The 13,163-nt window shown below is 43.7% G+C and overlaps 1 protein-coding gene across 3 annotated transcripts in view; it reads left to right on the plus strand.

Annotated features, from left to right (window-relative positions):
- The window catches only part of MEGF8 (multiple EGF like domains 8), a 46,643-nt gene that overhangs the window by 27,329 nt on the left and 6,151 nt on the right, over window positions 1-13,163 (plus strand). The window contains exons 27-39 of one of the 3 annotated variants that reach the window (XM_075190681.1): window positions 911-1,021; window positions 1,105-1,223; window positions 1,319-1,523; window positions 1,690-1,861; window positions 3,408-3,571; window positions 3,732-3,876; window positions 6,162-6,393; window positions 8,864-8,993; window positions 10,120-10,330; window positions 10,444-10,658; window positions 11,627-11,885; window positions 12,572-12,737; window positions 12,830-13,022. In XM_075190681.1, coding sequence (XP_075046782.1) covers window positions 911-1,021; window positions 1,105-1,223; window positions 1,319-1,523; window positions 1,690-1,861; window positions 3,408-3,571; window positions 3,732-3,876; window positions 6,162-6,393; window positions 8,864-8,993; window positions 10,120-10,330; window positions 10,444-10,658; window positions 11,627-11,885; window positions 12,572-12,737; window positions 12,830-13,022 — 2,322 coding nt within the window. The remainder of the gene's footprint in view (window positions 1-910; window positions 1,022-1,104; window positions 1,224-1,318; window positions 1,524-1,689; window positions 1,862-3,407; window positions 3,572-3,731; window positions 3,877-6,161; window positions 6,394-8,863; window positions 8,994-10,119; window positions 10,331-10,443; window positions 10,659-11,626; window positions 11,886-12,571; window positions 12,738-12,829; window positions 13,023-13,163) is intronic. The other 2 variants (XM_075190683.1, XM_075190682.1) reach the window with 2 other exon arrangements.

A 13,163-nucleotide genomic window follows, 5' to 3' on the forward strand; every position in this document is an offset into this window, starting at 1 on the left:
CTCGTTCCCTTATAGTAACTTCCCAGCTCTAGTCTGTGATCCACCAGGCGAGGAAACCACTCGTTCCCTTACAGTAACTTCCTAGCTCTAGTCTGAGGTCCACCAGGCGAGGAAACTACTCGTTCCCTTACAGCATCTCCCTAGCTCTAGTCTGTGGTCCACCAGGCGAGGTAACCTCTCGTTCCCTTACAGTAACTTCCTAGCTCTAGTCTGTGGTCCACCAGGCGAGGAAACCACTCGTTCCCTTACAGTAACTTCCTAGCTCTAGTCTGTGGTCCACCAGGCGAGGAAACCACTCGTTCCCTTACAGCATCTCCCTAGCTCTAGTCTGTGGTCCACCAGGCGAGGAAACTACTCGTTCCCTTACAGCATCTCCCTAGCTCTAGTCTGTGGTCCACCAGGCGAGGAAACCACTCGTTCCCTTACAGTAACTTCCCAGCTCTATTCTGTGGTCCACCAGGTGAAGAAACCACTCGTTCCCTTACAGTAACTTCCTAGCTCTAGTCTGTGGTCCACCAGGCGAGGAAACCACTCGTTCCCTTACAGTAACTTCCCAGCTCTAGTCTGTGGTCCACCAGGTGAGGAAACCACTTGGTCCCTTACATTAACTTCCTAGCTCTAGGTCTGTGGTCCACCAGGCGAGGAAACCACTCGTTCCCTTATTGCCCACACCTGTCAGGACTGGTCAGACTGGTGGTCAGTGGTCTAACACACACTGCTGGCTGTAGTGCTCACATAGTGCCTGTTCTCATAGGAGAAACAAAGGTTTATTCTATTATAATAGGACTCTGTTGGGCTCCAAGAGCCGGGTGGCAAGTAAAAACAGCCGGGTGGCGCACTGAGGCAATAGGTGCTGGGGAGAACACCACTTCCTAACCGTGTTAATGTTAGATATTTCCTGTCTTTATAGACTCTTGGACTGTGCTTCTGTTCTCCTGGGTATGCTGGAGATGACTGCTCAGTTTATTTGGACTCTGGGAAGATTGTCTGGGAAAATCTTATGGATCCTCAGCTCACAGCAGTAAGTCATCAGCAGTGTATTCTCCTGAAAACAGTGAGTTCCAGAAGGTCCCCGCAATCATCGTTAATATCTTCTTTCTTCAGGACACAGCCAGTCGTTTCCTGCACCGATTGGGTCATACCATGGTGGAAGGCCCAGATAACACTCTGTGGATGTTCGGGGGGCTGTCTTTAAGAGATGGCGTACTTGGAAGCGTTTACAGGTAACTCCCCAACCTCTTGTATCGGAATGTTTCAAAAGCTATTGTTTGTTCTTTACAATATTTTCGTTATCTTATTCAATCCCATCTCAAACTAGGTACTCAATATTTGAGCGTCGCTGGACGCAAATGTTGGCAGGCACGGAGGGTGGAGGTCCTGGTCCAAGTCCTCGTTACTTCCATGCAGCGGCGTATAATGCCATGCGGAATGCCATGTATATTCTGGGTGGTCTCACAAGTTACGGAGCCTACAATGACTTTTGGGTGTTGAACCTTACTACTCTCCAATGGAGAAGTGAATCGGTGAGTGCATACGTGCCTCTTGATGAAGAACGATACGTTTATTTGAATAGATTCGATTAAAATAATTTGACCATTTAAAAAACAAAAAACAACACATTTGTTATCTTGCTCTCAATGTACAATGTTTGTAGTCTACAGTCCTCATGTCTCAACTTTGTCTTCCCAGGATTTTCTTCTGCCCTCGGTGGCTGGTCACACGCTCACTCCTCGCCGCGGATCATCGCTAATCCTGATCGGTGGATATTCCCCAGAGAACGGGTTCAACAACCATGTACTGGAATACAACATCGAGTTAGAGAGCTGGAAAGTGGGGCATCATACGGGCACGCCACCTACTGGTGAGTCTTGTTGCCTAATCCCATTGACTAACATTTGGTTTGAGCCTCTCGACGCTACACAAGACAGATCTATCAAAATACAGTATGCAAGTATTTTTTTTTTTCATATTGCGGTCACAGAAAGGCATAGTTTGTTTTACGCTTTACTCTTTGTGGCGATTCAGTGGCAGGGCCATGTTGGGTGTTTAATCATTGGCGATAGTTACACCGCTTGCGAGGTCTAAATCTAATTTGTTACATTGGAATCCATATAACTAATCTCACAGAACTGGCAATGTCTGTTCCGTTAAAGTATGTATGAACTATTGTTACCTGTCAGCTCCACGTGAGTAGTATAACAGCGAGGTGTAGTTGAAAAGTCGACCGTGGAAATGTCTACAGTGAAAACCCTTGACAGAGAAAAACAAAACACTGATACACGACGCAAGACTAGCTCCTAAGAGCTCTGCTGCAAAATGAGCTTGATTTCCTACGGCTTGAACCCAGAGCTTGAGTTCCCCGACCTCCCTAGGGAATCCAGCTCCGTGCTAACCAGTGTGGGCTGGTTTGGCATCATGGCGAGGGGAAGGAAGGAGGACATGCCGTTTTTCTGTTTATTGCTGGTTTAGATCTAGTGATTTATGTTAACATTTTGACTGTCGACTTTAAAACCCTGTAAACAGTTTACATGTTGACATTTAAACTGTCAACCTTCTGAACGTGTACCCATTATGACCGTCGACGTTTTCACTGTCTACTTTTCATACCCAACCCATACCAGCAGGAATATGAGACTTTCCCAGCTTACGCTTTATAGGAAACGCCATTTACATGGCGCCAGTAGAAAAACAGTCCATCTGTTGGTGAGATTCTCCCTCTGCCGTGGACCACCCACGCTTTGAATACCCTCTGGGTAAAGCATCAACCAAAGAGACTGGAATGTAGATTGTGTTTATCAGAAATGACTAGTCCTTAGAGTAATTGCTTTTTTTCTGCTGATTGCCATTGAGGAAGTTCTCCCTAACACTCTTCATTGTTTAAGAGGCCCCTTTTATACAGTGTCTTTATGTTTCTTTTAATGAGCTCGTTGTGTAAAATCACACAACGTTTATTTTGTTTGTTCTCTTTCTAGCACAAAAGGAATCTGAGAAATCCATTGTATTATAGTGCATGCTTTTGATTGGCTCTCGTAGATCACATGAGCTTACATGACACAGTTCATATTACGTATGCACTGACAGAAGGCAGATATCACTAGTTAGCCAAGTTGTATATGCAGATAAGAAAGCTCCCGTCATGATCTGTGTCTGCGTAATACTGCCGCTTACAAATGATAAATGTGTTGATCCAGAAGAAGGTAAACGAAACCTCTATTGCCAGTTTGGGATCACAATTATCTGCAAAGAACCAAATGTACCTATATAACCAGCACGGTTAAAAAAAAAATATTACGAGAGGCGTATTGTTTAGGTTAAGTAAGAGTCGTCGTAGCCTCTGTAGTTCATGTACTTTATTTTTTAGAAAAAAATCTTTTCATACATGCTATAAATTTGTCTGTTTGTCCTAGGTCTGTACGGTCATTCCACAGTGTACCACGAGGCTACCGACGCCTTCTATGTGTTCGGTGGGCACCGGTTCCACGTGGAGTCTGTGACTCCCTCTCCTGAGCTGTACAGTTTGTATTACCCTAATCTGACTTGGAGCTTGCTCGCCCCCTCTCAGGGAAGAAAGGTATTGCATCTTCTCCCTAACCTAACTTACCGTACTTCCTTTTCATAACCTAAACCATAACGACACCGAGTTATAGAACACCAGTTATACCCTGATGTCACAACTTTTTAATTTATTTGTTTGCCCTAACTCTCTTTCTGTTTGTTTATTTTGTTATTAGCCTCTGTCTCACTTCTTCCACGTCACGGCTGTGCTAAAGGACACCATGATTGTAGTGGGAGGTCGCACTGAGCAGAAGGAGTACAGTAATGAGGTTCTCTTCTACCAGATTCACTGCAACGCCTGGATTAGGCCTAATAAAACTGGTGAGGATACGGCACACGCGTATCGCCATTGTCCAGCATTAACCGCCATTATCATTAAAACTTAAAGGGACGTTTATACTGGAAGATTAGTTGTTTGCAAAATATTGCGGTTGCTTCATATAATATAGTTATTCCTTTATGTAAGATGGTTGGATCAACATTCTTTGAATAGTAGAACATTGCACAATTTATTTCATGATGTAACCATGGTGGGGACTAATCCACTGGATCCTATCTAATGTCGGCTCACACTTATAGGACGAGATTCAGAGGCAGAGAACTTTTCTATGTGAAGTGACATAAAGCCATCTGTTTTAATCCCTTTCCACCATGATGAAAATATGCCTTGCTGCACTGTGCCTTAGCTGTTATGTGCGTATTGTCGCTAACCAATAACGATTGTCGAACCTCGAGTTGTGTTTCCAAAGCACAGAGATTTATTCGCAAATAATAGAATATATATATGCTCAAGCGAAGTAATAGTAAATACAGCCGTTACTTATCGCAGGCGCTCTGGATCCAGTGCAGTCATTCAATCCTGAAGTCTGGGGACAAGATGTCTGCACTCTGGATCACAAGCTGCTGCTTATATACACAATCAAATACAGTAATACAATGAAGATGGTATAGCTTGCATCTATTGGTCCGGGTCTCAGCAATGTCCAAGGGGTCGTCAATCATTGGCTGGTTCATCCTAAGGAATCCAAAGGAGGGGTCATCTCTGCAGGGGGTATGCTCTGCTCTTCCCGCCAGGATTCCTTAGTCTTAAGTAGTTCATAATTCCCTATTATTCATAACTTGCGTATGCACTCTGCGATTCCATCGCAGAGTGAACCAAACAGTAGGATATGTAACAAGGTTCATTATGATACCACTCATGATGTTATTCCTTTAACCCGTTCTGTGTATTTCACTAATATGCATGTAACTCTGATATAACATATAAATACTACTATATTTCGACATAACTGACTATGTGTTGCAACTACCATTAATGTGTACTATTTTATAAGTATGCGTGTTTGTGCGAATGTATGGTAAAAGACCGATTACTGTTGCTGCCACGTGTAGTGGATGCGTACGCCCTTTCACGCCGTAGCGTGCCCTTGTACGTCGTAGCGTACCGTACGCATCTTTTCAGACAAAGACAACCAAGTTTGCTAGACTTTAATTGAAATGACTTTATCCAATTTGCTGACTTCGACATAGCACATCAGGGGGTAAATGTATCAAGCTGCGCTTTTAAATTTGCAGAGATTTTTTTGGTGCGAGTTTAAAACCGCCGATTTATTAACCGGCGATTCAATGTGAAATCGCGGGAGATGTGTTTCTTTCAAAATCGCCGTTTTCAAAATCGCTACAAATCGTGGGCATGATTTTTTTCTCCACTCTAGCTATAGCTATACAAACTCCACTCTAGCTATACAAATCGCCAAATGTACGAAGCTGCGATTTTGCAAACTCGCCCAAGTTTGAATTCAAAATCGCCAGATACAATTCGCTGCTTTCTATAGGCAAAATTAGCAAACACATCACTGTTACACTGCAGGGCAATGTTAATGTACAGGAAGCAAAGTGGGAGTTTAAATAAACCATCTTTTTAGCTGTAGAGGGGCAAGAATGATTATGAAATTTGTTTAGAGGACAATTTATTTTAATAATAAATTAGTGAGCCAAATGTAATTATAGATTAAATTTATACAACAGTGGCTTACTATTTCATCAGCAGTGGGGCAATATGTATATTTTTATGATATGTCAACACTTCAAATTTCCTGATGGGGGACACCATTAAAAGTACAGACGTATTCGGCACTACAAATGTCAGCATGCACATGAGCACTTGTAGTGCCAGACATCAAACTCATGACACCAGTGCTGTGAGGCGAAAGTACTAAGCCACCGTGCTGCCCAGTTTGCTTGTATAAGGCGATTGTTATATCTAGCTTCATCTTCACTGGCTGGTCTACAGTCCATCAAAGAGCACTTTCAGATGGTGATAGGATTGGGCTGGGCTTTTCTTTATCACAGATGGTCAGAATATCCTGGTTGTGGACCATACCTTAGCAAAACAGACCCTTCGCAGGGATATGGGATCACAGCTGATAAACCACCAACAATCTTGTACTTCCTTTGTGCCATGTGTTATGAGTGAGAGGGCTTGTAAATGGCTCGGTATTCATATTAGTATCTCAGGGAGGGTTTGTATTTTTAGCTAAGCTTAAAACTCTCATATGTCCTTGTTCTTAATATCTATCTTTGTACTATGTGGTCCAATTCCTCAGAAGCAGTTTTGGGTGTCCCAATGAACGAATCCATAGGTCATGCCATGGCTGTGGTGGACGGCCGGCTCTACATCTCAGGCGGGTTTAATGGCGTCGCCCTGGGGCGTATGGTGACTCTCTCTGTACCCTCTGACCCCTGTTTGCTGTTCAGCACTCCATCTTCCTGCAATCAGAGCTCAGGCAGTTGTGTCTGGTGCCAGAACAGCTGTATATCTGCAGACATCGCTGAGAGGTAAGAAAGCAGAACAACGGTTACTTGTATGTATGTGTATATATAGTTATGTACTGTTCTATAACTGATTGGTAGCGGGTGGCTTATGTTTGACCCCTAGGAGACAGGGACCTAGAAAAATAATTCCTCCTTCCTATATTTTCTTGCTCCTCTTCAGTTCTTTTTCAAGTGCCCTACATAAGTGGTGGACTCTAGTATCATTTATTTTATATATTTTTATTTTTGGTATATTTGCCTGAGCTTAGAGTGTATCCAGCCACTTACATGGAAGTGGGGGGGGGTGACTCAAAATTCTTGGGCGCTTCAGTCCCAGAACGTGCCTGATTATGTCCGACCTCCATCCATTAGAGGAATGTTGACAGTCTCCTTGCTCCCCAAATTGCCACCTTTGTCCTTCCCCAACACTTGTGCAGCTGGGGAGTGTGTTGGGTGATTGGGTGGTAGACCTTTTCTCAAGGGAAGATGGTGAAACTAGAGCACTCAAGGTCGGAGCCCTAAACAATTTGGCAATCTGGCTTGTCTCACACTGTGACTAATTCTGGGTGGTTAAACAGTTGAGTCATTTTTAGGGCTTGAAAGACCAGCTCAACTGATTTTTCCTGCAGACCAGCTCTTTTAATGAGATGGTGTTGGGGGAATGGACTCATCCAAAAGTTTTCATTTTCTCATTTGGAGCCCTTTTTGGAACCCTCAGTTTTAGTGCTATCTAGGAGAACCACAATACTACTTCTGGACTTGCACTAAAGTTTAGTTGGTCTTCCAAAGTGCTTTTTTCTGCCTCTGGTTCGACTCTCAGGACATTCTTTACAGTTGCCTGAGTAGCCAAAGCACTTTAACTCTTGAAGTTGTTATACCCAGAGTGGAGCTATCTTGGAATCATAGCTCTACACGGAGTATGCATCCCTGGGTTCTACCAGTTTATTGCACCCAGATCCTCGTCCAATTCAGTGGTGAAGTGCTGAGTCCTTCTAGCTGAAATTTTGGTCAACAGACAATAATTCCTAAACTCCCTATCTGCCCAAGTTTTTTTTATATTTTCCAGGGGAAAGCCCTCTTCAGGCTTGAACTGGAAAAGATAATCAAGATAACTAGAAGTAGGAAGACTTCCTTTCTTCATCAAACAACTTTCTCTGCAAGAGTTACCTTTCCTCGGACGCAGAACAGTGATGGAACCAATCCTAGGGGACCAAAGGCAGTCTTCTTGGGCTAGCTTAAAAAATGAAGCACTTCTGGGCTCCTAGACATATGAATTCCGACTGGTGATTGTAGTAGGTCCACCTGATTGCCAGCTAGGACAGGAGGTCATGGAAGTGGTCTTCTTCCTCTTCCTTGGCACCTCTTTGCCCACTCCCTGTCTGACCCTTGAGTACTTGGTATCGTCAATCCAGGATACCGAATATCCTTCCAAGCTCCTTCCAAAACATTTCCGCCTCCTGCAGGTTCCAAGAAACCTGGAGTGTAGGAATTCTTTCCGTTTGACCATTTCATGAATGTTAGATGCCGCCTGTTTCTTTTCACAGCTAACTGGTGTTCCTTTCAGATGTTGTTTTTACAAGGATTGGGCGTCCAGCAACTCTTCTGTTCTGCCAGCGGAAACTGGTTATGAAGGTCCTGCAGAGGGCTCCATAAGAACTCAGTGTTCTGTCACCTTGGGTTTACTCACCTGTGACAGCATTTTGTATTTTGTATTGTTTTGACTAGGTGTCTCAGCTGGCATCTCTTTCCCATATATATATATATATATATCTATCTATATATCCGTACCTGTGCTCTTTCATGAAAGCAAGGCAGTTCTTCGTACGATTCCATCCCTCCCAACCTAAAGCTGCCCCTAGTTTTCTCCATCAGCCAAGAGTTTGTGCCCTCACCCTAGCAGTCTCTGGACATTGTGTATTATCTGTTGATCTACCTGTTTAGAACACAAGTTCAGACATTCAGATGCTCTTTTTTTCCATTTATGAGAGCCGTAGGTAAGGATGCAGTATCGCCTCCCAGGTGATCTCCCTCTGGATCAGAATGGCAATCTGTTGGGCCCATTCTATGGTAGGGGTACTGGTTCCCTCTGGCCTGATGGCTTACTTGACCATGAAGGTTGGTCTGTCTTGATCTGTACGTCATGGAGCATTTGCAGACCAGGTTTGTAGAGTGGCCTTCTCGCCATCCTCGCAGAGGACACCCTTGATAGGGTGGTCATTGTGATTGTTCATTCTTAGGCCTTGGGACTTTCCCACTCTACTGCTATATCCTGTCCTTTCACTGTTACTTTGTTGGGCTGGTTGTAAACCGAGGACCAGGTTATAGAGAAGAGGAAGAGTTGGTTCTTTTTTCCTTTGGGTGAAACACAACCTTGTCCTAAATTCTCTGAGAAAGGGATTTAACGATAACTACATAAATCCATATCTCTCTATACCAGTATACATGTATATGTTCTTCCATAGTGATACCATAACGGTCATTCTTTGTCCTTCAGACGCAGTTGTCCTCAGGCCTTCCCTTCGTGTTTCCCATTGCCAAGATCGGCAGATGAATGTCGGAGACTGAAGACTTGCAGCGAGTGCCTGGCACAGCACCCGCGTTCCATGAGTTCTCAGCTCACCACGGTGAGAACACTGTGCTGTATTTACTGTTGACCAGTGTCCATATCGAGTGTATGCATGATCAAATTATTTACACGGCTATCGATGTTGCGTATAGCTTTATTTTTGAGATCTACGAATGAAAGACGTACATGTTGTCAAAGTCGTATAAGTGGATGAAAGAAAGTATACTGATTAATATTGTTTTATCGTGCGATTGCGATCTGTAAGCCATGTTTCATGGCGCAATCGCACAATAAAGCACGCACCCATACACTCGCACTTACATATATATATATATATATATATATATATATATATATATATATATATATATATATATATATATATATATATATTTATTTATTTATAATGGTTCCACTTCACAGTCGTTTATGAGCAGATGTTATTTGAATTATAGTTATATATTATAAGGATATATGTACACTTTATTTTAAGTGATATTTTAAGTTCAGATCATGGGAAGCATGTCATTTTTGGTATCATCCTAATCCCCTATTTATCAGCAGTTGTCCAGTTCATTCTCCGAAAGGATTGCATATTGCGTGCGTTAGTTACGGATTATAGGGAATAAATTATTAGAATGATATTGTCTGTGTAATGCTAATAGACCAGTTTAAACTAGTTCTTGGTGGGAACATTAGTATTCATCCTCTGGAGAGCTGACCCCCACCCTTGGAGGGGGTTGTTTGAATTTACCTATGGACTGCATGACACTGGACCTTCCTGAAGCCTGAACCTATGGAAACATGTCAAGTCACCTGTATTGTATTTACTGTAACACCAAATGTATATATACTGCTCCCTGAAATCAGCTAGGTAGTCAGTCACTCTGACCACAGTCTTCAGGACTGAAGGACTGTAGCTGGATCCAGCAGACCGCAGCGTATGTATGTATGTATCATGTATTGACTGTACTGTACTTTATTTATTTGAACTGTTATACTTTTGCTTTGCTAAATAAATTGCTTGTGCTTTGGAACCACACAAATCGCATAGACAATGCTTATTGGAAAACGATGAAATTACTTTAATAATGTGTATGCCTATCCACTTGTTCTGTGCGTACCTTAGTTATGTCATTAAAAACTAAAAAAAGACATTTCCACATGTTCTACCTTCTGTCCAGGGAGCCCCCCGTTGCAAGTGGTGTACAAACTGCCCAGAGGGCGCCTGCATCGGGAGCGCTGGAAGCTGCACTTCTGAAAACGACTGTCGTATTAACCAGAGAGAGATATTCCTAGCCAGCAACTGCTCCGAGATCTCATGTGAAGCCTCCGATTGCCACAAATGCATCGCCTCGGGGAAGTGCATGTGGACCCGCCAGTTTAAACGCACAGGTGAAAAACCCAGATCCCGCTTCCTTTACCCATCGTCTGTATTGCTGTCTGTCCATAAACCACACCATTCCTTCGCTCTTCGCATAATCTCTCTCTCTCTCTCTTACTCCTAGGAGAGACCCGTCGCATCCTCAGTGTGCAGCCCACCTACGACTGGACCTGTTTCAGCCACTCTTTGCTCAATGTCTCCCCAATGCCGGTGGAGTCTTCGCCACCTCTACTATGTCCGACGCCTTGTTATAACCACAGCACGTGCCATGAGTGTCTCAGCTCCAAGGGAGCCGACGGGGGCTGGCAGCAGTGCGTGTGGAGTGTAGCGCTGAAGCAGGTAATCGTGTTCCGCAGTTCTATTGTCTTTTCATCCTTTCGTCAGACACAGCACTGATTGATTGCGTTTCGTTAAAAAAGTCACTCAAACAGTTGGGGTACGGTAAAACGGCAATGTGAACCCCGACATCGTTTTAAATGACAGGGGAATAATGATGGGTATACGCCCTACATTAATAAAATGACTACTTGCCATATGTGAAACATGCAGTTTGTCCGAAGGTTGAAAGCACAGAGCACCGTCCAATCCGGATGCCTTAAACACCTACAGTAGCAAATGATGTAATTTGCTATGGACACACTGAAAATGCTGTTTTTTAAAGCGGCAATACCTGGACCCCACGCCTGTGTTCTATTGCACAGGTGTGGGATCCGGGTATTGCCGCTTTAAAAAACAGCATTTTCAGTGTGTCCATAGTAAATTACGTCATTTGCTGAGATCGATTCAGTGCACATGTCCCTGGGATCATTTAATATGAAAATTACATACAGTATCCGTAAAGGATACATTTTATATAGCACTGTATCTGAATTCTATCTAAAGCAGTGTGTTTTTGCCCTTCAAAGAATTGAGATAAGTGTTCGTCAATGTGAAGCTTACACCATTTCTAACCGTTATAGAATCCGGTTTCTTAGCAAAGTGTTCAGTTTATTTGTTTTAAATTATAGCGTTTTTTTGTGGAGTGAACCATTGTTCAACCTATTACTCCACTAGGAAGTATTGAGGTGCACAAGGTATAAAGTGAATGGATAAGCTAAATTCTCGGCTGAAAATAAAAGTGTGTGTGTGTGTGTGTGTGTGTGTGTGTGTGTGTGTGCCTGCCACAGGTGCACAATAATAACCTGTATTGTGTACATAGTATTCTGCAGTGGAAATGAGTAAAAAGTAATGTGTTTGAGTTGGTCTTTTTGTGTGTTTGGCTTTAATGAGTTACTTTAGGACTCTTCTTCTTTCATCTCTTCATACAGTGCATGAGCCCCACCTTCCTGCCGATGCAGTGCGCTGCGGGCGCCTGCGGCAGAGTCCTGAGCGGGGCGGAGAGCTGCTCCCCATCCTGCTCCCATCACAATCATTGCGCTGCCTGCATCCAACACCCTCGCTGCGGCTGGTGTGCCCGTAGAGGAGGCAACGGGGATGGGAGGTGCCTGGAAGGAGGAATCAGTGGACCCACCCAAGGTCAGGCAAAATATTCGAAAGAGCGCTGGCAATATGGTCCTAGGATCGGAGGTAGTGATTGAAATGTGAATCGTGTTTTCTGGTGCAGCCCAAACTACCACTATGAAAGAACTAAAAAACAGACTTGTGTTAAGTAAATTCAGATTAAAAATGATTTACTGTTTTTATGTCTGTTAAACAGAGCATAGCATACTGCTTAGTGTTGTATTACGTATTCACTGGCTGTAAGTGTAACGTGATGTTTAAGGATAATTCCGCGGTGGCATTCCGTAACTTATACATTATCACAGAACACTATTTTCACTGGGTCCAGCATCCCTCCCAATCAGGCGGGTCCCCTCCGAGTCCAGCTATGCTTTTTTTTTTTTTTTTTTTCGCTTCTGCTAGCGGTATGTTGTCTGCACAAAAAGCTGATCCGACCAGAAGGTTAAACAACATTGGAGGACGTGCCTGATTGGTTGGAAGACTGTGCCTAAGCCAAGTATTTTTCTTTGATCATTTAGAAGTTCTGGAATTAGCATTTAATGTCGCACAGATAATGTTCAGAGTGCTGTCAGCAGTTTGTTTAATGGTAAAACAGCCGCCCCAGTCTTCCAAGCCTGGAGAGTTATAGGAAAGTGCTTCTCTCCAGAATCCTGATGTTACTTTAAATGCTTGGTTTGATCATATGCATGATGGTGTAGGTAATGGAACGGAGGCGTGGGGAGGCTGACGCTACGTGTGCTTGTTGGTCACAGATTTGGGAGAGCTGTGCAGTTCTGCAGAGGCTCACTGGGCTTTCATGTCCTGCCCTCCTGAGAATGAATGTCTCAACCAGCACCACGACTGCAACGAGACTCAGAACTGCAGCGACCTGCCCCATGGATTCAAGTGCACATGCAAGAAAGGATACACCCTTCACAAGTAAGCGTGGGAGGATCGTGCACAAAGGCGTACGTGCCTGCTCCCTAATTTATATTTCGCTGTATTAAGTCCATGTTCTCTCTTCCATTCAGTGTGACCGGTCTCTGTCACCCCGTGTGTGAACACGGCTGTGTAAACGGAACCTGTGTGGAGCCCAACCGGTGCCGTTGTGACTTTGGCTACGTGGGGGAGAACTGCTCGGTGGCCTGCCGGTGTAATAAGCACAGCAACTGTGCTGGACTTGGGGCAGAAGATGTGTGTCTCCAGTGTCACAATAATACCATGGTTAGTGGGTTATAATCCTTGTAAGAAATTAGTGGGCTATATAGTCACACTTTGGTACAAGCTAAGGGAATCTGTTCTCTCCAACTGAACTAGAAGTTCCAGCATACAAGACTTGAGAGCCTTGTATTTCTTTCCACCCTC

Source organism: Mixophyes fleayi, chromosome 11 (genome assembly GCF_038048845.1).
Source record: "Mixophyes fleayi isolate aMixFle1 chromosome 11, aMixFle1.hap1, whole genome shotgun sequence".
NCBI classification, from domain to species: Eukaryota; Metazoa; Chordata; class Amphibia; order Anura; family Limnodynastidae; genus Mixophyes; species Mixophyes fleayi.